This window comes from Macaca mulatta, chromosome 5 (genome assembly GCF_049350105.2).
Source record: "Macaca mulatta isolate MMU2019108-1 chromosome 5, T2T-MMU8v2.0, whole genome shotgun sequence".
NCBI lineage: Eukaryota > Metazoa > Chordata > Mammalia > Primates > Cercopithecidae > Macaca > Macaca mulatta.
This window is the reverse complement of record NC_133410.1, coordinates 111,926,924-111,953,603: the sequence shown is the minus strand read 5'-3', so window position 1 is coordinate 111,953,603 and position 26,680 is coordinate 111,926,924. Positions and strand designations below refer to the sequence as shown.

The 26,680-nt window shown below is 37.4% G+C and overlaps 1 protein-coding gene across 6 annotated transcripts in view; it reads right to left on the bottom strand.

Annotated features, from left to right (window-relative positions):
- NFKB1 (nuclear factor kappa B subunit 1) overlaps positions 1-26,680 on the bottom strand; it is a 124,550-nt gene that overhangs the window by 25,249 nt on the left and 72,621 nt on the right. For all 6 annotated transcript variants that reach the window (XM_015138835.3, NM_001266053.1, XM_078001844.1 and 3 more), the window contains 5 exon segments: positions 14,346-14,509; positions 13,114-13,272; positions 11,531-11,635; positions 9,268-9,359; positions 7,451-7,589 (listed from right to left, as the gene is read on the bottom strand). In XM_015138835.3, coding sequence (XP_014994321.1) covers positions 7,451-7,589; positions 9,268-9,359; positions 11,531-11,635; positions 13,114-13,272; positions 14,346-14,509 — 659 coding nt within the window.

Sequence of the window (26,680 nt, the reverse complement as noted above, 5' to 3'; positions counted from 1 at the left end):
TTCACAGCATCTTCTCCAGGAGTAGATTCTATCTCAAGAAACTACTTTCTTTGCTCATCCATAAGGAACAATTCCTATCCATGAAAGTTAAATCATGAGCAGCAGTTCAGTCCCATCTTCAGGCTCCACTTCTCATTCTCTTGCTATTTCCACCACATCTGCTGTTACTTCCTCCACTGAAGCCTTGAACCCCTCAGTGTCACCCATGAGGGCTGGAGTCAATTTATTCCAAATTCTTATTCATGTAGCTATTTTGACCTCCTTCAATGAATCACAAATGTGCTTAATGGCATCTAGAATGGTAAATCCTTTCCACAGGGTTTTCAATTTACTTTGCCCAGATTCATCAGAGTAATCACTATCTATAGCAGGTACAGCCTTACAGAATGTATTTCTTAAACAATGAGACTGAAAGCCAAAATTACTTTTTGATCCATGGGCTGCAGAATGGCTGTTAGTAGGCATGAAAACATCTCCTTCAGAGCTCTTGGGTGACCGGGTGCATTGTCAATGAGCACTACCATTTTGAAAGGAATCTTTTTTTTTTTTTTTTCTCAGAGCAGTAGGTCTCAACAGTGGGTTTAAAAATATTCAGTAAACCATGCTGTAAACAGATGTGCTGTCATCCAGGTTTTCTTGTTCCATTTACAGAGCAAAGGCAGAGTAGATTTAGCATAATTCTTAAGAGCTCTAGGATTTTTCAGAATGATAAATGCGCACTGGCTTCAATTTAAAGTCACCAGCTGCATTAACTCTTAACAAGAAAGTCAGCTTTTTTCTTTTTCTTTTCTTTTCTTTCTTTTTGAGACAATACCCAGGCTGGAGTGCAGTGGTGCAATCATAGCTCACTGCAGCCTCGACCTTTTGTGTTCAAGTGATCCTCTCACCTCAACCTCCTGAGAGTCAGCCTGTTTTTAAAAGCTTTGAAGCCAGGCATTTTTACATCTTCTCTCTAGTTATGAAAGTCCTAGATGGCATCTTCTTCCAATGGAATGTTGTTTCTTGCACACTGAAAATCTGTTTGGTGTGGCTACCTTCATCAATTTTCCGAACTAGATCTCCTGGATAACTTGCTGCAGCTTCTCTGTTAGCATTTGTTGCTTCACCTTGCACTTTTATGTTACGGAGATGGCTTCTCTTTTAAACCTCATGAATCAACAACCTCTGCTAGCTTTCAACTTTTTTTCTGCAGCTTCCTCACCTCTCTAAGCCATCATAGAATTGAAGAGAGTTAAGGCCTTGCTCTGGATTAGGCTTTGGTAAAAGGGAATGTTGTGGCTGGTTTGATCTTCTACTCAGACCACTAAAACCTTCATATCAGTAACAAGGCTGTTGTGCTTTCTTATCATTTGTGGGTTCACTAGAGTAACACTTATAATTTCCTTCAAGAAATGTTCTTTTGCATTCTTGGCTAACTGGCACAAGAGGCCTAGCTTTGGGCTTATCTCAGCTTTTGACATGCCTTCCTCACTGAGCTTAATCATTTTTGGCTTTTGATTTCAAGTGAGAGGTGTGACTTTTCCTTTCACTTGAACACTTGGAGGCCGCTGTAGGGTTATTAATTGGCCTAATTTCCATATGGTTATGTGACAGGGAATAGGGAAGCCTGAGGAGAGGGAGAGAGATGGAGGAATGGCCAGTCAGTAGAGCAGTCAGAACACACACAACATTTATCGATTAAGTTTGCCATTTTATATGGACACTATCTGTGATACCCCAAAACATCAAAGATCACTGTTCACAGACCACCATAACAGATATAATAATCATGGAAAAGTTTCAAATATTGAGAGAATTACCAAAATGTGACATAGAGACATAAAGTGAGTACATGCTGTGGGAAAAATGGCACCAATAGACTTTCTTGACACTATTGCCACAAACCTTCAATTTGTAAAAATCACAGTATCTGCAAAGTACAATGAAACAAGGTATGACTGTACAAGGAATTCTTGAGAAATGGGACAACACTGTGGAGCACCTGGAGAATGAACTTATATGCAAGACAGCTGCTGAATGTTTTTGAACAGGGAAATAGGATGGTATTTTAGGAAGTTCATCTTTTACTTGTGTGTGGGACATACTACAGAGTCAAAGTGAGAGGCGGAGACAGTGCAGACATAAGTGATGGAGGCCCATTCCTTAGTGGTCACCATGTTAATAAAACATGGGGTAGATGCCAGAAACACAGTAAACGAGGGGTCTGTAACCTCTGGTGACTGATGAGATACGGGGGGCTAAAAGTCTAAGACTACTATTTGACTACAATACAGTGATGCCCTCTGAGACTTTTGATTGCCTTTATTTCTTTTTGTTTGTTTTGTTTTCATCTTTCTGTTTCTCACTATCTGTGCTTCTCACCAGCCCCAATGCCCTTTTGAGTTCCGTCACTGCCTATGTGGTGTTACTGTCTTCTTGTTTCTTCTTTCTGTTTCCTTTTCTTTCTCTTCTTTTTCTATCATATATTTTGTTTTTCTGTCTTCTCTTTTTTGGGCTGGAGCAGTTAAGGGGGTTTTATTTCATTTTTTCAAATTAAATAAAGTCAATGAGGTATTCTTTTTTTGATCAGGAGCTGAATCCTTAACAATTGTTCTATTTCTGATGCTTCTGTGTCAGTTTTGTCATGCTTATGTTCAGAAAGAGCTTCGATTATTTCTAATTCTGTGGTTGTTTCAGTCATCTTAGGGCTAGAAAGAAGGTCGCTGTTTACTGATTATCTCAGGGTCGCTGTTTACTGATTATCTCATGATCATCTAACTGCAGTTGAAAGATGAAGCACGGGAAAGTAGGGTAACAAAGTACGCTTTAATAGTTATTCAAAAGCTGAACATGTCCAGACTTCCTAGGAAAACAAAAAACAAAAAAAACCAAGGTTGCCAAATTTTGAGAAAAATATGCTTCCACTAGAAGGGGGATGACCTTGAAGTGGAGAAACTTTAACGACTTCCTTATCAAATATTTTTAGATTCAGATTTATAATTTCCCCATCAGTTATAACTAATTTACAGCTATACTCATGACTGTTCACTGCAGACATATGAAACACAAGAGGGAAGCAGACAACTTATTTATCTTCAGAAATAAATGTTATCTATTGACATGGATTCCAGCAAAGAGACTAGTTAGTATTTTCTATGTATTCCTTTTACCTTTTAAAGCAGACAGATATTTATTGGCTGTATTTCGCTGTAAAATGGGAATTTTAAAGGCAAAATATTAATTATAACACAGCCAGTAAGATTCCAATGACAAAAAACGAATACAGAACATTCCACATAAGCTTTATAAAAGAACCTGCTGTCTGAATCTCCACAGAATTGAATATGGAGACCTTCACACTCCATGTTCAGGGGATCATTTATCCTTGCGGTCTGTTTTTGACAATGGCACCAGGGGATGTACTATGAAACATCAACCTATTTTAGAAGGAACCGAAGCGGCCACTTACTACAAGTTCTCCTTTTGCAGGAGAGGAAACTGAAGCTAGGAAGGGTTAGGTGGCTTATCTGAGGTCAGAACAGAGTCAAGATCAGTCTCAAAGTGCAGTAACGTTTTCATTATGTTAGGCTGTCATTCTTTTGAAAACACTCCAAAATAGCTTTGCGTAATAATAACCAATGACTTTAATAATCAGTGACTTTGCATAATAGTTGATGCCTATAATAGTTTAATTCACAAATATGGATAATCTCCCAGTGTTTGCTATCTATTCCTGTGCATGTGCCTTAAAAGTACCTCATTCTCACTTTTCAGGTTTCAGTTTACCAGTAAAGGTGCCTGCATTTATCTTGGCCATACTTTTCATAATTTAAAGATTATGATTCTGTTTATCCCTAATCTCCATCTTCCAGATTGAAAAATCATTATGGTCTTTGTTTTTGGTTTTGTACAGCAGTTCCTCAACTATCTTCCTTCCTTGCCAATCATCTTTCTCTTGATTATTTCAATTGTCTTCCCTGGACCCAACCATCTCCAAAAAGTTTTTGTGAAGTACAATGTCGATGACCATAGAGGATGCAGAGCTCAGGGCTGGTTCTGTATAATGTTTTATATTTATGTCTAACATCTTACTTGATGATAATCAACATATTACCAGCCTTATAGATGAGGATGGCAGCTTGGCTGGTAAATCAGTAAGTCAGTACACAGATACTTAATGTGCATTTTCTATGCAACCTATATTGTTCTAGATGGCCTATGACCTAAAGAAGATTCTTTGTACTTGGGGTGGTAGGGAGACAACAGACCCATAAATAAATAGATAAGACAAGTTTACATATTGATAAAAATAATGAAGAATATAAAATTAGGCAATGAGATAGGGAATGACTACAGAGACCGGGGGTAAGGGAAAGTGTGTTCAATGACTTCTGAGAAATGTATACAATGTTTCCCTGGGTTGTATAGTTTGGATCCATTTCTATCTACTTCAATGTTAAATGGCCTACTACTTTTCTGACCAGTTACATTGCCTGGCCAGATTATTTCTCCTTGGTCCTATTATCTTGAGTTTTTATAATCCAGAAGGTTTCTATAGAATAAAGTAATTTGTTGTCCTCATATATATATGTTGTCTATTCTTTCCTTCAGAGCTCAATGGGTAAGTATTTCTCCAGACAGTTCTTATACTTTGTATTGTATGAAGCTTTTAATCAATGACAGCCTGGAAGGTATGTGCATGAAGCATACAGGTGCAATTTTGAACTTTCAGGTGACCCCATTCTCTAATCCCAGCATCAGATAGTTCCTACTATGATAAGAAACCATTAAAGTAATCACCTGAACATGCCCCTGCTGTAACATACTTTTCCGAGGCATAGATACCACTGGGAAAGGGAGACAGGCAGACTAGATACCAACCTGAGCTTTAAATGTTTCTAGGTTCATACACACACAGGTAACCCGGGTTTTCTTTCTTCATGATTCTCTGTGCTAGCAAAATCTGACATTATTTGAAGACATATTTCTGGAGAAGAAATCTATTTTTTTCCTCAGAAAGTCTAAAAAAATTATTCACATTTTTCTTCTGTGTCTACTTTTAAATTAAAGCAGTGATTTTCACATCATTTTGTGTAGGCAGAAGCATTCAAAAGACCTCCAGCAGCTCTTGGTAGGGAAGTGAGGAGAGTTGGGACAGCCTCTTGGAAGGCCAAGCTGGCAGGGCCCTTCACCCCTATTTTAACCAAAGCCTACCAGGTCCATACACTGGGATTTTGTATGAAATCTCATGTGAAGAAAGAAAAGTTATTGTGCTGACAATGTTTTCAAACCACCAGGATATAGAATACACTACAAATGTGACCAAACAATGAAGAGGCCACAACCTCAGAAAAGAAACAAGAACTTGCAGAACCGTTTTCTAAACGCTCCTGTGGCAGCACGAATTCTAGGAAAGGAAAGCCCTCTTCAAAGATTACCTATCACATCTTGCTCTCACAGGAGCCAACACCCACCCATGTGGCTTGTTGCTGCTATACCTTTGCGGTTTCCAACCTCAGCAAGGATCTGGGTGCCCCGTGGCAATCATTTTACTGACCTCCCTTCCCAGTCTCACTTCCCTCCAACTGAGGGGTTTCTAATTTTGTTTATGCCACAGCCCCTTCTGCAGTCTGGTGAACTCTATGGATCTCTTCTCAGAATCATGGTTTTCAGTATGTAAAATACAAAACAGGATTTCAAAAGAAGCTGATGATATTAAAGTACATTTCTATTCACAGACTCTTTGGGGGTCAGTGGGCTCTAGGTTAAGAAATACCTTTGAATGATGACTTGGTGCCTGTTATATCTCGTTTTGAGATGATTCTAATGCTAAATTTCTCACCCTGTCCTCTCTTGAGTTCCAGTTCTCCCTGTGGTCTGTCTACTAAGAACTTACACTTGACTTTCCCACAGGGACCTAAAATATAACATATTTTACTCTGAGCTCCCTCTTTTCCCACCCAAATCTACTTTTGCTCCCTTGTTCCTTTCATCAAGTCAACCGCATCACAAGCTTCCTGGTCAGGGAGTTTTAGACCCATCCATGACTCCCTGTCTCTCCTACATCTCCGACCTGTAGGCCCTCTTGACAGTATCACCGTGCTCTCTCTTGAGTCCACCATCTCCTTTCATTCCTGGCACTAGGACCTTTACTAACTTCACCGTTTCTCACTTGGATTCTTGCATTACTCTTCTGACTCATCATCTGCCTCCTAAATGGTACCCTTAGTGGTGACATAAAGAAGTCAGAGCCATCATTCCAAACCTAGGCAGGCCTGACTATCCCTCTCCAGAATTAATGCAAAATTCTTAAGCTGCCACTCACAGCCCTCTTTAGCCTGGCCCTGGCCTTCCTCACCTACATTGGCCTTCATGTCCATCTCAGCACTAAACACTTGTTTCCCTCTGCATAAACGCTAACTGTGTTTACCTCTCTCTTTAAGCTCCTCAAGTAACCTAAGCCTAGAGAACACTTTCCTTCTCCATTTAACACCCAACTGCTGAAACACACCCCAAATGTTAAGGGCCAAATGTTATCTCCTTGATGAAGCCTTCTTTTTGGAGGCTGCTTTGGAATAAAGGGACCAAGGGCTCTCTCTTCAACATTCTCATATATTTTTAGGGATGCTTCACTTTTCATACTTATTAAAATCATAATTTACATTATAACTATTTAAGAAAACTATGAGTGCCCTTTCTTAAAGCATCTTTTGTGAGAGAAAGAATGACGCCTTACTCATTTTCATAGTTTTGCAGTGCATGTTGGCCAAGTTTTCTGTTCCACCGCCTGAGGCTGGTTGACTAACTGGCTGATTCTCCTAAAGAGCAAGCCTGAGTTTTTCATCTCAGCTGCTTGAACTCTGAGTCAGTCAATAAATGTTAGATTCTCAAATTCAAAGACAAATTCTCAACGTCTAAATCTCATATAAGCTTGGTGGAAATAACATTATTTTAAAAAGCTGGACTAATTCCATGACCTCAGAAGAATATACTACTGTCCGGTCTAAAAATAAGCACTGTGGACCCAGGGACCTGTTATAGGAAGCTGTTCAAAGGAGGTGACTAACTGATCTCTTCTAATTAGCTTGTCCTCTTCTCAGAACAAGTACAATGGCCAGACATGGAAGCCCAAGCCTGTAATCCCAGCACTTTGGGAGGCCAAGGCCGGAGGACTGCTTAAGGCCAGGAGTTTAAGGCCAGCCTGGACAACGTAGGAAATCCTCATTTCTATTAAAAGTAAAAAAAAAAAATTTAGCCTGGCATGGTGGTGCACCACCTGTAGTCCCAGCGACTTGAGATGCTGAGGCAGGAGGATTGCTTGAGGCCAGGAGTTCGAAGTTGCAGTGAGCTATGATTGCACCATTGCACTCCAGCCTGGGCAACAGAGTCAGACTCTGTTTCAAAAAAATAAATAAAATAAAATAAAATAAAATAAAATAAAAAATTAGCATAAGATTTTAAACTGACTTACCTTTGATTTCAGGATAGTAGAGGAAAGGTTTTGGTTCACTAGTTTCCAAGTCAGATTTCCTCCGAAGCTGGACGAACACAGAGGCTGGTTTCGTAATATTAACATCTTTATACTTTGGAGTTTTGAAGACGATGGCAAACTGCAGGATACAAAGAATCACATGTTGCTGTAGGACTACATTTTTTTTTTTTTTTTTTTTTTTGCAGTAATGCTACTCATTAAACACATTCCTTATGCTTTTCCTTATATCCAATGTTTAGACACAGTGTACTAAAAAACCGTGTCCTGGAGAAAGTTGCAAACTCAGAATTCTATACTGATACATTTTTATGAAATTGCTACTGTAAAATCAAAATACAATGCTGTGCTAATGTACTACAAATCTTTATTATTTCATTTGTCTTATATTTCAAATGTCTTCTAGTTGTAAATATCATGCTTATAAAATTCACTGCATATACTTTCTTCTCTTCCAAAACAGCCTTAAAAGCCTCCAAGATTATTTATACCAACATCAGAAAGACTGGGTATGGAAAGAGAGAGATGGCTACAGGCCAGTGATGAAGAGAAGAAACTAAACATTGCTTACATTGGCATCATAACACATTAGTTCTTGGTGGTATGTTAGGGATTTTAGCATTTTTCAGTTTGATTTTTGACTATGTAATATATTCACAGGGCTAAAGATTTTGTAAAATATAAAAAAGCATACAGTGGTATTCTCTTTGACATTCTTGTTCCCCATCCATGCAGTTCCTACAGTGTACCAGTCAGTGGCAAATACTGTTATTAATTTCTTAGGTATCCTTCCAGAATTTCTTTATGCATGAACATAGAATCATTTCTACATGCATTTTGTTCTACACCCATCTTTTAAAATATTTTAACACTGTATAATTGAGAACTTTCTTTATTAGTTCACAGAGTACTCATTATTTTGAATAACTACATGATATTTCATCAAAAGGATAGACTATAACTTAACTGGCCACTTATTGATGAATATTTGGATTGTTTCCAATTTCTTGTTAACATAATACTTTTCAATTACTTGTAAAGAGGAGAATAATCATTAAAGTGGGGGCTCAGCATTGTCATCTCTTAGTCATTTAGTTGCCACTGGGAAATCTTCATTTAACAGGACGATATCAGCTTCAATTAGAAGATGACTCCTAGAACATCCTTTTAACAGGTCTCACCATGATTACTTTGGTAGAACACGAAAAACATTTTCACTACAGGACCTGTGGGGCACTGTCTTATGGGTTAGGGGATTAGGCAGCAAGTTAAATATCTTGCCAACATCTCAGAGCAAACGATCTAACAGAACCTTGCCCATAACTCCACAGTAGGTAACTTTTTTGGATGACCTGCATGAGTCTTCAAAACAGTACTGTTTTATGGAAGTTATATATTTACGATTTTTCCTTTTTACAGATGGAAGCTAAGTACTAAATTTCAACAAAGCAGAAAGTGTAAAATGATGATAATAATATGAATCATGCCTATAATCCCAGCATTTTGGGAGGCCAACATGGGATAATCGCTTAAGCCCAGGAGTTCAAGACTAGCCTGAGCAAGATGGCAAGACATCACCTCTACAAAAAAAATAAAAATGAATAAACTAGCTGGGCATGGTAGCATGCCTGTAGTCCCAGATATTTGGTAGGTTGAGACAGGAGGATCCCCTGAGCCCAAGAGTTGGGGGACACAGTGAGCTGTGATTGTACCATTGCACTTCAGCCTGGGTGTCAGAGTGAGATCCCATTTCTAAAAATAATAAGGATTAATAATAATAATAATAATAAATCACTTACTTGTCTATGAACATCTGTGGGGGAAAAATCTCCAAATCCTTCCCAGACTCCACCATTTTCCTCCTCTTCATAAAATCGAATCTGGATGTCATCTGCAAACAATCACATTGAAGTGTGTAATTTCATGTAGTGTAATAATATTTATAAACACGCTGAAAAATAAAACTGGTTTAATATTCTACCTGGTATCTATTTACTTTTAAAAAACAAGATCAAAAGGTTAAGTCTTTTAAAATCTTCACAAATCACTGACATTTTATTATTATTTACCACAGTAACGTGCCCCAAGTTTCATTCACAATGAGAGAATGGTAGATTTACCTAGTTAACCTGAATTTTCTTTTAATCTTTGACCTTACTGCTTCTCCATTCTTAAGCCAATCCTGAGAAACATGAAGGATGGTGGAAGAATATTAGAATCCCAAGAGGCAGTGCAATTCAATATATAGATGTACATAAAAATAATTAACTTATGTAAGTTTTACTATTAATATACGGCAGATGCTATTCTAAGTGCTTCATATATACACTTCATCCTCACCACAACTTTGTGGTGTAGACGTACTATTATTATCTTCACTTTGCAAAAGAGAAACTGGGGTCCAAAGAGGTTAAGTACTTATCTGAGGTTGAACAGCTAGTACATGGAGGAACCAGGATTTGAACATGGACAGTATAATTTCAGAGTCCAGGCTCTTAACACACTATTAAACTGTCTCACTATAATAGTCTCTTAGTTCATACTGAGTAATTGGTCAAAATACTATAATGATCAGGTCCCTTCTAATTAAAATGCAATGCTTAAATTGCACACTCTAGTCATGGACTCTATTTACTTCTACAGAAATGTAACAATATAACTTAGGTTGGCATCTTCCTGGCTTAACTTTCCATTTCATAGAAAGGGACACACTATTGACTTGTGAAACAAAGATTTATTTCTATTTAAGTAGAACTTTAGAAATACTAGGAATGGATAAAACATCTTACTACCTCCTTTGCCTTCATGCAGGACTACACTGGACCTAGTTATTGAGATTCTTTAAGCCAAGTACGAGACATTTCTTACTAAGCCATTCCAATGTAATGATAATGACTAAGAATCTCATTTACAAATAAAGGTACTCAGATTGTGTTTACTCACAGTATGTACACCCAGGAATCTAGAAATGAGTATTACTTGGACAGAGTGGATTGGAAGAAGGCTGACACTAGTGTAGGCACAGAAAGGGTAAACGTCTGTTTTTTCAGACAGCGTCTTGCTCTGTCATCTAGGCTGGAGTACAGCAGCATGACAATAGCTCACTACAGCCTCAAACTCCTGGGTTCAAGCAATCCTCCCACCTCAGCCTCCCAAAGTGCTGGGATTACAGGCATGAGCCACCATGCCTAGTCTGTAAACTTTTTTTGATAAAGTATATATGTGTTTACTTCAAAATCTGACCCCATGTTTTCTGACTATATACCTATATTAATCTCACATGAGAATTTTTTAAAAAGCCACATGTCTTTTATTCATTTATTTTACTTATTTATATTTTCAGTCAGGTATTTACTTTGAAAATGCTCACCTCGTAGTAAACAGATATTTATTATACTACACTTTCCAACTATCATTTTATTTAAAAAAATAATGAAGTTTGAGAAAATAACACATTTTCCTCAGCTTTTACTAATCTATCAATGTTGTAATGTATCTAATGAAAGATAAATGCCAAGAACCTTTCCTCAAAGGGGAAATTGTGAGAGAAATGTGCTTTGAGAATTTCCCTGTATTCCCTGTTCTCCTTCCTTTTCTTAGTTAACATCACATATCTGTGGAAGTGTTCAGAGAAGCTCTCTCAGTGTTATATGAAAACATTGCAAAATAAATAAGATGAACAATTTAATACTATGAAAAACATTATTTATTCTTTGTGTGTGTTTATATGTGTGTCAAGAATGGGCTACTATTTATTTTTGTTTAACAAAGTACAGATACTAATTTTAAAGTATAAAAGTACTGAAAGTCGCTGATGATTATTATCACGATTTTCTTATTTCTCTTTACTTCTTTGGTAAATCTAGAAGTGAATTAGTTGACTTAAGAAAAATAACACAGACAACTTACATTTGGAAGAGGTAAAACATAAATGCTTTTTAAGACTTTTCTATGGCAGCAGAGGGACGTTTCTTGCCCACTGCTGAAATGTGACTCATAGACACACTCAGAATGTAGTTCACCTCTTGAGATCAGAGATTAGAGATCAGAAAATGTATTTACCTTTCTGAACTTTGTCACAGAGAAGATAAATTTCCTCCCCTCCAGTCACACATCCAGCTGTCCTGTCCATTCTTACAATTTTCAAGTTAGATGCGTTGGGGGCTTCTGTTCACAGAGGGAAAACAACAATAACATGGTTAATCCTCAGCTCAACAAGCCAGTCCTTTAGGTAGGACCCTCCCCTTAGCACACATGACCAAAACAAAGCTTAAATACATGCTTTCACTAACAAAATAAATAAAACAAGAATGGCTTCTGAAGTTCTTGGAACATTTCTTGGGCATGGGTCATTTATGATCACCAAAACAAATGATGTAGAAAGGAATAGGTATTTGTTTCTCCCTCTAACACAGAGAGACTGATACAAAAAGAGAAAGAGCTTTTCTGATGTATTGGGAAGTACCAAGCTAATTGATTTCTGGCCTTTCGATGAGGTCAAGACTTTAATTCCAAATTTGTTTCCATGATTCTGCTATTATTCTATTTACAAGAGTCCTAAAAACTTTAGGAAAAGTACAGTTTTCTTAAACTACTTACTACTTTTTATTTTACAGGCAAGGAAAATGGGGACGTTATGTTTCTTTTTCCCAAACTAAATTAGGATTCTGTGTGGTGAAGAGGCAAAACTTTCTTGTGGCAATAGCAAAAGGCTTCCTTTTTTTTTTTTTTTTCCCTCCAACAGCTGCATTTTAAGGTGATTCTGTGGTATGAGTCTGTATCATTTTATAACCTTTCACTTCCCTTCAAACTTGTTTAAATTAGAGAATTCAGTTAGTTGTTGTACTTGGAGCATGGAGTTTTCCACACATGCCAAATTCTATAAACTTTCGATGAGTCTGAGTACTATGCTTGCAGGCTTTTTGGAAACACCTGTCTTATCAATCCCATGCATAATCAAACGAGAAAGTTGCATAGTAAATGCTGAAGATTACTGTAAAACGCAAAAGTTCTAGGAACTATAAATTTTTATATATATATACTTTTTGTGAGATGGGGTCTCACTATGTTGCTCATGCTGGGCTGAAACTCTATATCCTCCCACCCCAGCCACCCAAGTAGGCAGGACTACAGGACATGATGCCTAACCCGGCTTGAAATAGGATTCGAAAGTCACATGCTATCTATGCTACTCATTCATTTAACTTCAAGTTCTCTCTTGATAAAGCTAGTAACATATGGGCAAGAAAATGGGTAAGAATAATAGCTGTCTTTTATTAACTTCTTTCCAGAGCCCCCCCCCACCACCAAAGAAAATTGGGATTATTCTCCCTTCTAAAAGCATCAACCATGTATCTTTAAGTAAGACATTCATAAATAAGAAGAGATGTGCCATTTCATGCAAAAGACTAAAAAATGTACATCAAAGGAAAAAGAATTACATGTAATGAGCCCCTCTTAAAATATCTCATTTAACCTGGACATCAACCTTTCAAGCTAGATTTTCCTATTCACATTTTATAGATGATAAAGCTGAGGCTTAAAGTGATTAAGTTACCTTCCCCAGGACTCAGCTAGCAAGTAAATGGCAGGGTGGACTGGAAGTCTATTCTTGGTGTGCCCCCTGTTGGAAGTGAATTACTCACTACTGTCATAGATGGCATCTGATACCACGGGTTCCAGGCGCCTTGTGAAGCTGCCAGTGCTATCCGGAAGAAAAGCTGTAAACATGAGCCGCACCACGCTGAGGTCCATCTCCTTGGTTTGCTGCAGAGCTGCTTGGCGGATTAGCTCTTTTTCCCGATCTATGGCCATACAACACAGTCCATTCATGCCCAGGGAAGTGTGAACATTTAAAAGACCATGCTTTTATAAACCACAAATAATGTAAACTTACAATAAAAAACCCATTTTCCTCTTTTGAAACTCTTCATATTGCTAATAAAATGTTAAAAACAGTCTCATTTATGTCATCCAATATGAAAGGCATCAAAGACCTGCATTTTCTCTGGATTACAGTAAAAACTCTCTTCCATGTATCAGATCGCCTCCCTCCTCTCCTGTCCTCCCTCCACCTTTCCCTTTTCTCTCTACAGTAAGAGTTAAAGGCACACAGGATGTGATCAAATGGAACTGAATAACCCTACTAGGCACCAGCTGTATTGAGAAGTATGCAAATTATTCCAAAAGCTGTTTGGGCACAGGGATTGAGCTCATTCCACAGTGCCAAGCAGAGAGCCTGGCACATAGTAGGTACTCAAAAACAACTTCTGAAGGAACTGAATGACTCAGTGACATCTTGTTTCTTCTCTCCTGCTGGAGTTTTCATGCTGATGGATATAGTCATAATTAAGCTATAATATCATAAAAGGTAGTGATTCAAGAGACAAGTACTACAAGAGAGCTACAAATGAAGGGATGTGGAATTTCAGAGGAGGACAGAGTTCAGAGGGCTTTGGAGCAGAAGAGGCATTTGCTCTGAATCTTGAAAAGGTGGCAGAATTTGGATATATTCATATAAGAGAGTGGATAAAGGCATTCCAGGAAGAGGAGAGAGCAAACATAGAAAGAATGTGCCAAGACAGGGAAGTGAGAAATCATGGTGCTCCTACCAAGTAGTACAGTTTGACCTGAAGGGGCTGGAGATGAGGCTGGAAAGGTGCTGGGGCCAGAGAAGGAGGGCTTTGTATGCCAGGCTATGGAGCCATAGGTTTTATACTAGAAGTAGCAGGATGCCATCAAGTTTCTGAGCAGGGAAAAGGTGACAGCAGTGTGGGGTAGAGACTGGAAGGGATGCAGATGAACATATAATTCATACAGATGAAAACCAAAGCCTGGACCCCTTGGGGAGGAGCAAGGCCAGGAGAATGATGCTTACCTCCCAACTGCCGGTCCCCTCCACCTTCTGCTTGCAAATAGGCAAGGTCAGGGTGCACCAAGAGTCCAGGATTATAGCCCCTTATACACGCCTCTGTCATTCGTGCTTCCAGTGTTTCAAATACTTTTTTCTTTGTTACATGAAGTATACCCAGGTTTGCGAAGCTGGAGAAAAAACAGTAACAGCAGCAGCAACAACAACCAAAAGTTAGGCACTTAATGTCTAGAGAATCTGGCTTCACTTGTAAATTTTTAAAAAATACACAGGCCCTCAAATGTTTTATACAAATCTCTTGGGGCTAGATGCATTTCAGAATTCAGTGTATTTTTGATGTTAGGCAATATATGGCATATACTGCATATTACATAATACTCTAAGCAGGTCTGGGGTACACAATGTAGTCAAACACGTTAGTATTTCTGCAGTGAAATATATAATTGGACTCACCAAATGGAAAAATGAAGACTATAAACAGCTACATGTCAGATCAGATTGGTTTTTACTACCAAATGAGTCTGCAATAAACTTGGAAGAATGTTTTGGTTTTCAGAGCTTATTTGACTTCCAAATTGTGATTAAGGGAGTGGGAGCATATGTGTCTATGTGTCTTAATGAGGAAGTCTTACTGGGTTCATTTTGAAGTATTTTCTATGGGAGTTGTATTAAAAATTAAAAATTCAAAATATAATACTAACACTTCTTAAGAATAAGAGGAGTATTATATTTGGAATGATTATTTTCCTTTTGAATCATCCTTGGGTTTCTGAATGGGATTTAAAGTCTACCTGTAATCTTATCTTCTCCTGAGTTATCTATAAGGTTGGAATTATTTATTACCATTAGAGTTGTCATCTAAATATACATGTAAACAGGGATGGAGAATCTTATATCTCACGAAGGCTACATATCTATAAAACAAAATATGTTGATAAGCTTAAAAGCAATTAAAATGATTTATAAGAAAATATATAAAATGTTCCAGCCATTCACTTTTGAAATTAAAGTGTATGAAACAAAGAAGTCGATTCAATAAATATAACAGGCAAACAAAAAAGGACTTTACCAAGGAGATTCATTCATTCAACAAATATTTATGCAGATCCTTATCAGTGCCAGGAAATGTCCTAGATGCTTTTGTCCGCAGTAAAAGAATCTCTACCTTCACTGAATTTATATGCTAGTATGACAACGGAGAAGAAACAAAGAAGTAAATTATACAATACAATTTAGAAGGCAATAAGTTTTATCCAGAAAAATAAGGTAGGAATGAGGGACAGGAGAGGTAGTAGAAAAAAGCATAACATTTTAAAGTAGGGAGAGGTCAGGAAGGACACTCAGTGAAAAGATGACAACTGAGCAAAAACTTGAAGGAAGTGATGGGGAAGACATGAACATATGAATGATGAAGGCAGCAAAAAGAACAGTAAGTGCAAAATTCCTGCGGTAGGACCACGTGGGTGTTTTCAAAACACAACAAAGGCAAGGTCAGTGTAGCTGGAGTGAAATGAGCAAGCTGTCAGAAGTAAGTAAAGAATTCAGAGAGGTAAGCAGGGGGCCAGATCCTTTAAAGCCTTGTAAGCTTTCGTAAGGATTTTTTCTTCTAGCTTTTACTCAGAAAGAAAGAACAAAAATTAGTAGAGGAAAGAAAGAGATTTCATGACAACTGAATTGAAGGAAAGAATGAACAAGCTAAGGTAGCAAGGTCAGATAAACTAGGGAAGAAAATAGGAATTATAAGGCAGAATGAAATGAGGCCCAGAGACAGAATAAGTCATGTGTTCAGGCAGATGAAAAAAGTGGATAGCTAAGATACAGAACAGAAAATATACCACTAGAAAATAAGCTCCTTGAAGGCAGGCATGTCTAGTCCCTAGAACAATGCCTGACATATGAGTGTTTAAGTATCTGTTGATAAATGAATGCATGAATTAATACAGCACAGAAAAATATGCAGCATGACATACTTACATGCATAGAAGTATAAGCAGTTTTTCACAAACAATACCTCCATCTTTTGGCCCTTTCAGCCTTATTCCCATATAGAACTTCCCTAACTGCAGGAAAATGGGGTTATCTCCTCGGAAATAGCAATGATAAACATCTGTGTAACACCTTACCCCTTACCGTCAATAATATGCTTTTCATGTATATTGCCTCATCTAGTCCCTGTGAGAAAAACATCATCCTTATTAATTTATTATGTGAATAATGAAGGATTTACTCTGGTTAACAAATGAAACAGTACAGAAGTCAGTCTTCTGCTTCAGGTAACGATAGAGTAAAACAGACTGGATTGAACCTTAAATATCTAAAATACATGAAGAAATGGTTTTCAAACACTAGAAAACAGGCAGCACAGACAGTAATCTTAAAGAAAAATAAATAAGGTGAATCCTGTAATTACTCTGGCTTAATGCCTAGAAAGTCCCAGGCTGCAGCACAGGAAGGAGGAACCCCAATAGGGCCTGGCAATCTCCGAGGTTGAGGAGACACAGTTAAACACTGGAGGAAGCCAAGGAGGCTAAGACTCACAAGCAGAGCACCGGAGAGGAAGAAACTTCAAACAGAGATACACTCAGAGACCACTGGAGTCTTCAGCTGTGTGTGGGGAAAGTCCATCAAAGCTGGGAAAAGAACCACCATAGAGATGGAGGCAGAAAAATTACTGTAACACATATAGGGTTGGAATACTTCAAGAAATCTTGTAATACATGGAGCATCAGGTTGAAAATTCAGAAAGGTACTGCCTTAGTAATGATGTCAAATAAACCCTAGAGTAAAGGTTTCTCTGGTCTCTCTGACAAAGCTTAAAAGTAGTTTAGAAAGAATCAGACTGTTCCCAAATATAACTTCATCCCAATCCTCAAACATTTAAAAGCATACCAAAAAAAAAAAAAAAAAAAAAAGGAATCCAGGACTCAACGCTACAAAATTCAAAATATCTGTCATCCAATAAAAAACTACCAGGCATGGAAAGAAACAGAAAAATAGCATGTCCTTAGAGACTTACAAAGAGACTTAGACTCCCATACGATAATAATGGGAGACTTTAACAACCCACTGTCAACATTAGATCAACGAGACAGAAAGTTAACAAGGATATCCAGGAATTGAACTCAACTCTGCACCAAGAGGACCTAATAGACATCTACAGAACTCTCCACCCCAAATCAACAGAATATACATTCTTCTCAGCACCACATCGCACTTATTCCAAAATTGACCACAGAGTAGAAAGTATAGCACTCCTCAGCAAATGTACAAGAACAGAAATTATAACAAACTGTCTCTCAGACCACAGTGTGATCAAACTAGAACTCAGGATTAAGAAACTCAATCAAAACCACTCAACTACATGGAAACTGAACAACCTGCTCCTGAATGACTACTGGGTACACAATGAAATGAAGGCAGAAATAAAGATGTTCTTTGAAACCAATGATAACAAAGATACAACATACCAGAATCTCTGGGACACATTTAAAGCAGTGTGTAGAGGGAAATTTATAGCACTAAATGCCCACAAGAGAAAACAGGAAAGATCTAAAACTGACACCCTAACATCACAATTAAAAGAACTAGAGAAGCAAGGGCAAACACATTCAAAAGCTAGCAGAAGGCAAGAAATAACTAAGATCAGAGTAGAACTGAAGGAGATAGAGATACAAAAAACCCTCCAAAAAATCAGTGAATCCAGGAGCTGGTTTTTTTGAAAAGATCAACAAAATTGATAGACTGCTAGCAAGACTAATAAAGAAGAAAAGAGAGAAGAATCAAACAGATGCAATAAAAAATGATAAAGGGGATATCACCACCGACCCCACAGAAATACAAACTACCATCAGAGAATACTATAAACACCTCTATGCAAATAAACTAGAAAACCTAGAAGAAATGGATAATTTCCTGGACACTTACACTCTCCCAAGACTAAACCAGGAAGAAGTTGAATCCCTGAATAGACCAATAGCAGGCTCTGAAATTGAGGCAATAATTAATAGCCTACCAACCAAAAAAAGTCCAGGACCAGATGCATTCACAGCTGAATTCTACCAGAGGTACAAGGAGGAGTTGGTACCATTCCTTCTGAAGCTATTCCAATCAATAGAAAAAGAGGGAATCCTCCCTAACTCATTTTACAAGGCCGACATCATCCTGATACCAAAGCCTGGCAGAGACACAACAAAAAAACAGAATTTTAGACCAATATCCCTCATGAACATCGATGCAAAAATCCTCAATAAAATACTAGCAAACCAAATCCAGCAGCACATCAAAAAGCTTATCCACCATGATCAAGTGGGCTTCATCCCTGGCATGCAAGGCTGGTTCAACATACACAAATCAATAAACGTAATCCAGCATATAAACAGAACCAAAGACAAAAACCACATGATTATCTCAATAGATGCAGAAAAGGCCTATGACAAAATTCAACAGCCCTTCATGCTAAAAACTCTCAATAAATTTGGTATTGATGGAACGTATTTCAAAATAATAAGAGCTATTTATGACAAACCCACAGCCAATATCATACTGAATGGGCAAAAACTGGAAAAATTCCCTTTGAAAACTGGCACAAGACAGGGATGCCCTCTCTCACCACTCCTATTCAACATAGTGTTGGAAGTTCTGGCTAGGGCAGTCAGGCAAGAGAAAGAAATCAAGGGTATTCAGTTAGGAAAAGAAGAAGTCAAATTGACCCTGTTTGCAGATGACATGATTGTATATTTAGAAAACCCCATTGTCTCAGCCCAGAATCTCCTTAAGCTGATAAGCAACTTCAGCAAAGTCTCAGGATACAAAATCAATGTGCAAAAATCACAAGCATTCTTATACACCAGTAACAGACAAACAGACAGTCACATCTGAATGAACTCCCATTGACAATAGCTTCAAAGAGAATAAAATACCTAGGAATCCAACTCACAAGGGATATAAAGGACCTCTTCAAGGAGAACTACAAACCACTGCTCAGTGAAATAAAAGAGGATACAAACAAATGGAAGAACATACCATGCTCATGGATGTGAAGAATCAATATCGTGAAATGGCCATACTGCCCAAGGTAATTTATAGATTCAATGCCATCCCCATTAAGCTACCAATGACTTTCTTCACAGAATTGGAAAAAACTACTTTCAAGTTCATATGGAACCAAAAAAGACCCCACATTGTCAAGACAATCCTAAGCAAAAAGAACAAAGCTGGAGGCATCATGCTACCTGACTTCAAACTATACTACAAGGCTACAGTAACCAAAACAGCATGGTCCTGGTACCAAAACAGAGATATAGACCAATGGAACAGAACAGAGGCCTCAGAAATAATACCACACATCTACAACCATGTGATCTTTGACAAAGCTGACAAAAACAAGAAATGGGGAAAGGATTCCCTATTTAATAAATGGTGCTGGGAAAATTGGCTAGCCATAAGTAGAAAGCTGAAACTGGATCTCTTCCTTACACCTTATAAAAAATTAATTCAAGATGGATTAGAGACTTAAATGTTAGACCTAAAACCATAAAATCCCTAGAAGAAAACCTAGGTAGTACCATTCAGGACATAGGCATGGGCAAGGACTTCATGTCTAAAACACCAAAAGCAACAGCAACAAAAGCCAAAATTGACAAACGGATCTAATTAAACTAAAGAGCTTCTGCACAGCAAAAGAAACTACCATCAGAGTGAACAGGCAACCTACAGAATAGGAGAACATTTTTGCAATCTACTCACTTAACAAAGGGCTAATATCCAGAACCTACAAAGAACTCAGTCAAATTTACAAGAAAAAAACAAACAACCCCATCAATAAGCGGGCAAAGGATATGAACAGACACTTCTGAAACGAAGACATTCATACAGCCAAGAGACACATGAAAAAATGCTCATCATCACTTGCCATCAGAGAAATGCAAATCAAAACCACAATGAGATACCATCTCACACCAGTTAGAATGGCAATCATTAAAAAAATCAGGAAACAACAGGTGCTGGAGAGAATGTGGAGAAAGAGGAACACTTTTACACTGTTGGTGGGACTGTAAACTAGTTCAACTATTGTGGAAAACAGTGTGGCGATTCCTCAAGGATCTAGAACTAGAAATACCATTTGACCCAGCCATCCCATTACTGGGTATATACCCAGAGGACTATAAATCATGCTGCTATAAAGACACATGCACACATATGTTTATTGTGGCACTATTCACAATAGCAAAGACTTGGAATCAACCCAAATGTCCATCAGTGACAGACTGGATTAAGAAAATGTGGCACATATACACCATGGAATACTACGCAGCCACAAAAAGGATGAGTTCGTGTCCTTTGTAGGGATATGGATGAAGCTGGAAACCACCATTCTCAGCAAACTATCGCAAGAACAGAAAACCAAATACTGCATGTTCTCACTCATAGGTAGGAATTGAACAATGAGATCACTTGGATACAGGAAGGGGAACATCACACACTGGGTCCTATTGTGGGAGGGGGTGGGAGGAGGGATAACATTAGGAGATATACCTAATGTAAATGACGAGTTAGCGGGTGCAGCACACCAACATGGCTCATGTATACACATGTAACAAACCTGCACGTTGTGCACATGTACCATAGAACTTAAAGTATAATAATAATAAAAAACCTAATACAATGGAAATGCTATATATTAAAAAAAGGAAAACATGATTCATAATTAGGATAAAAACTAATCAAAAATAGATCCAGAAGACAGAATTTGCACACCAGTACATTGAATAGCTATTATATATTCCATATGATCAGAAAAAGAAGAAAGCATTGGTATGTTAAGGAGTAACATGGCAGATATGAAAAAAAACACCAGAAACAAACCTATAGAAATGAAAACTATAATGTCTAAGAAGAAAAAATACACTAGATAGAATTAAGAAGATATTAGCCAGTACAGACAAAAATATTGGTGAATGTGCAGACACAGTAATAAAACTATCCAAAATGAAACAGAGAAAAAAAGATTTAAAAAAACCCAGATCATCAGTGAGCTGTGGGACAATTTCATATAGCCAAATACATGTGCAATTGGGGTTCCAGAAGAAGATGAAGAGGAGTGACAGAAAAAATATTTGAAAAAATAATGGCCAAAAAGTTTTAAAACTTACTAATATATATAAACCCAGAGATCCAAGGATCTCAATGAACCCCGAGCTCAAGAAACATGAAGGAAACTATGCTAATATACATATAATCAAATTGCTTAAAATGAGTGAGGAAGAGAAAATCTCAAAAGCTGCTAGAGAGAAAAAAAATCATATATAGAGGAACAAAGATTAGATTGACAGGTGACTTCTTGGAAACAAGGCAAGTCAGAAGACAGTGGAACAACATAATTTAAGAATGTGAAAGAATAATACTGTTAACCTATAATTATTTTTTTTGAGACAGAGTTTTTCTCTTGTTGTGCAGGCTGGAGTGCAATGGCCTGCTCTCGGCTCACCGTAACCTCCGCCTCCTGGGTTCAAGTGATTCTCCTGCCTCAGCCTCTCGAGTAGCTGGGATTACAGGCATGAACCACCATGCCTGGCTAATTTTGTATTTTTAGTAGAGACGGGGTTTCTCCATGTTGGTCAGGTTGGTCTCAAACTCCCGACCTCACGTGATCTGCATGCCTCAGCCTCCCAAAGTGCTGGGATTACAGGCGTGAGCCACCGTGCCTGACCTGTCAACGTAAAATTCTATACTCTTCAAAGTATCTTTGAAAAACAAAGATAAAATAAAAAACTGTGAAGACATACACCAACTGAAAAGAATTCATCAGTATCAGATCAGCAGTATAATAAAAGGAAGTGCCTCAGGCAGAAGAAAATGATACCAGATAGAAATCTTGACCTATGAAACAGAATGAAGAGCACTGCAAATGATAAATACGTGGTTAAATATAAACACTTTTTTTCTGATTTAAAAAGTTTCTTTAAAAGATAAGTGACTGTTTAAGACACTTTTCAAAAGAAGACACACATGCCACCAACAAACATACGGAAAAAAGCTCAACATCACTGATCACTAGAGAAACGCAAATTAAAACCACGATGAGATATGATCTCACACCTGTCAGAATGGTTTTTATTAAAAAGTCAAAAGATAAAAGATGCTGGCACGGCTGTGGAGAAGGGGGTACACTTATATACTGCTGGTGGGAGTGGAAATTAGTTCAACCATTGTGGAAAGCAGGGTGGTGATTTTTCTTTTTTTTCTTTTTTTTTTTTTTTTTTGCCCTTGTAAATTTGCTTTATTTATTTTATTTTTTTATTATACTTTAAGTTCTAGGGTACATGTGCACAATGTGCAGGTTTGTTACATATGTATATATGTGCCATGTTGGTGTGCTGCACCCATTAACTCGTCATTTACATTAGGTATGTCTCCTAATGCTATCCCTCCCCACACCCCACCCCATAACAGGCCCTGGTGTGTGATGTTCCCCTTCCTGTGTCCAAATGTTCTCTTTGTTCAATTCCCACCTATGAGTGAGAATATGCAGTGTTTGGTTTTCTGTCCTTGCAATACTTTGCTGAGAATGATGGTTTCCAGCTGCATCCATGTCCCTACAAAGGACATGAACTCATCCTTTTTTATGGCTGCATAGTATTTCATGGTGTATACGTGCCACATTTTCTTAATCCAGGCTGTCATTGATGGACATTTGGGTTGGTTCCAAGTCTTTGCTATTGTGAACAGTGCCTCAATAAACATACATGTACATGTGTCTTTATAGCAGCATGATTTATAATCCTTTGGGTATATACCCAGTAATGGGATGGCTGGGTCAAATGGTATTTCTAGTTCTAGATCCTCGAGGAATCGCCATACTGTCTTCCACAATGGTTGAAGTCCCACCAACAGTGTAAAAGTGTTCCTATTTCTCCACATTCTCTCCAGTACCTGTTGTTTCCTGTCTTTTTAACGATTGCCATTCTAACTGGTGTGAGATGATATCTCACTGTGGTTCAGATTTGCATTTCTCTTATGGCCAGTGATGATGAGTATTTTTTCATGTTTCTGTTGGCTGCATAAAAGTCTTCTTTTGAGAACTGTCTGTTCATATCCTTTGCCCACTTTTTGATGGGGTTGTTTGATTTTTTTCTTGTAAATTTGTTTAAGTTCTTTGTAGGTTCTGGATATTAGCCCTCTGTCAGATAGATAGATTGTAAAATTTTTCTCCCATTCTGTAGGTTGCCTGTTGACTCTGGTGGTAGTTTCTTTTGCTGTGCAGAAGCTCCTTAGTTTAATTAGATCCCAATTGTCTATTTTGGCTTTTGTTGCCATTGCTTTTGGTGTTTTAGACATGAAGTCCTCGGCCATGACTATGACCTGAATGTTATTGCCTAGGTTTTCTTCTAGGGTTTTTATGGTTTTAGGTCTAACATTTAAGTCTCTAATCCATCTTGAATTAATTTTTTATAAGGTGTAAGGAAGAGATCCAGTTTCAGCTTTCTACATATGGCTAGCCAGTTTTCCCAGCACCATTTATTAAATAGGGAATCCTTTCCCCATTTCTTGTTTTTGTCAGCTTTGTCAAAGATCAGATGGTTGTAGAAGTGTGGTATTATTTCTGAGAATCTCTTCTGTTCCATTGGCCTATGTCTCTGTTTTGGTACCAGGACTATGCTGTTTTGGTTACTGTAGCCTTGTAGTATAGTTTGAAGTCAGGTAGCATGATGCCTCCAGCTTTGTTCTTTTTGCTTAGGATTGTCTTGGCAATGTGGGCTCTGTTTTGATTCCGTATGAACTTGAAAGTAGTTTTTTCCAATTCTGTGAAGAAAGTCATTGGTAGCTTAATGGGGATGGCATTGAATCTAAAAATTACATGGGGCAGTATGGCCATTTTCACGATGCTGATTCTTCCTGTCCATGAGCATGGAATGTCTTTCCATTTGTTTGTGTCCTCTTTTATTTCGTTGAGTAGTGGTTTGTAGTTCTCCTTGAAGAGGTCCTTCACATCCTTTGTAAGTTGGATTCCTAGGTATTTTATTCTCTTTGAAGCAATTGTGAATGGTAGTTCACTCATGATTTGGCGCTCATTTTGTCTGTTACTGGTGTATAAGAATGCTTGTGATTTTTGCACATTGATTTTGTAGCAGTGAGGTGAATTTTCAAAAAGCTAAAAACAGAACTATCATTTGACCCAGCAATCCCACTGTCGGTTATATACCCAAAGGAATATAAATCATTCTGTCATAAAGACACATACATGTGAACGTTCACTGCAGCACTATCCATCATAGCAAAGACATGGAATCAACCTAAATTCCCCACCAATAACATAAATAAATAAAGAAAATGTATTACCATATGTACCAAGGAATACTATGCAGCCATAAAAAAGAATAAGATCATATCTTTTGCAGGAACATGGATGGAGCTAGAGGCCACTGTCCTTAGCAAATTCATGCAGGAACAGAAAAGCAAATACTGCTTGTTCTCACTAGTAAGTGGGAGCTAAATGATGAGAACTCATGGACAAAGACAGGAGCAACAGACATTGAAGAAGGCCTTGTTTCTCCTCTGTATTTTTATATTTAAATATCCACTCCTAGTGCTTGCCAGTTGGTATATGCTATATGTATTAATTGAAAAAAAATTCTACATCTCTAAATCAGAGCTGCCAGAAAGCAGAGAGGGTGTGGTGATTACCAGTGAGGGAACTGGCCTAAAGCAAAGTCAAAGAACACACATATTTTCCATGGAATAAAAATGTCAAAGAACTAAAATACATTGAAACAAATTGTTGATATTCAGGATTTAAAATAAAACACCAAACTAAGATTATTATTATTATTATTTTTACCAAGAAAGGCAGTAAAGGTTAATTATATAAATGAATAAAAAATAAAAAGACAAAATTAAAGCTAATTTAAAAAAATATGAAAATGACAAATCCCCTACATTACAGCAATTGAACTTATAATCAAGACTCAGTTATTTAAAACATGAATATTTATAACATAGATAAAATCCTTTTGAAAGTAGAAACTAAGTTTATTAAGAATTCATGCTGAGGGAAAGGTGAAGATAAACACTCCAAAGAAAGTAATTCCTTTGGTTTTGACAATTTAAAAGTTATTTATCTTCTTACTGCCATTTTTTAGATATCTTTTTTTGTATGTTGGATTAGTGCCTTGCTTGTGAATCTAAACTCTTTGCCTAATCTGTATTATTGAAAACAGGTTATCTTAGCTTCATTTCTAGTATTGACAAGTCTAAGACATAATTTTGGCTATCTTCCTAAGTTTCTCTATGTGATACTCTTATCTACAAGTCAGAACTAAATACTAATAATCAATGTCATACTATAAATATGTATGTGGCAAGTTTGCTCATGTTATTTCATAATATTACGTAATGTTAGTTCAGTCTAGAATTCTGGAGATGTAAACGGCCTAAACATAAGATTCTGTACTGAAAACCTCTCATTTTATGAGGGAAGACATTAAGGTCCTCAAGAAGTCATATAACTTGCCCCCAGTCCTCTGTTGAGAGCAACAGTACTGGGAATAAAATTCTGGTTTCCAGAATGCTAGCATGATGTTCTTTCTATATAAATGCAATAAGTTTTGACATTGAAAACCTTAAAAATGTATATACATAGAGAGATAGAAACAAATGAATTATGAAGGAAATAGTGTATTTTGGGAAACATTGTAAGCAAAAATTTCTCAGCTAAAAATCAAATTAGAAAGTGAGTACTGGCTTTTCATAGAAAATGCTAAACACGTAAGACTACTGAGTCTATTGTAACTCTCAAGTGGCATCTTGATTAAACTTCTCACTGAAATTGTATAGGGTTAGAAAATCTCACTGCACTGCAATCAGACATCATGATCAAACTCAGGAGCTGAGATGCTCAAAATGTTTGTTGAATGAATGAATGATGAGTTCTCCCAACTACTGAGCCCACACCCCACTGCTCTACAAGAGAGTGAAAGAATCCCTCACTTTCCCTGGAGACAATTTACTTCTATTCCCTCTCTAAGGTCTCAAATTTAAATAACCATTAGTTCTTTCTAAAATCCTGAAAGATCACTAAAGCAAACCACAGAAACACCAAATTATAGACAACATACTGGAGGTTTTATAATAAATATTAGTAGAAAACTTCATGTAAAATTTCCTCTAAAGGATATGATTATAATATAGATTAAACAAGACCAAAGAAAATAAACTTCAAACTGACAGAAGCCTACTGGAATAGATCTGCAGGAACACTAAGTGATCAATTAGTCTAAAACTGTGACAAATAGCCTGCATTTCAAAGCTCTCCTAGGTCAACCAGGAACTGGAAGGGTATTCCA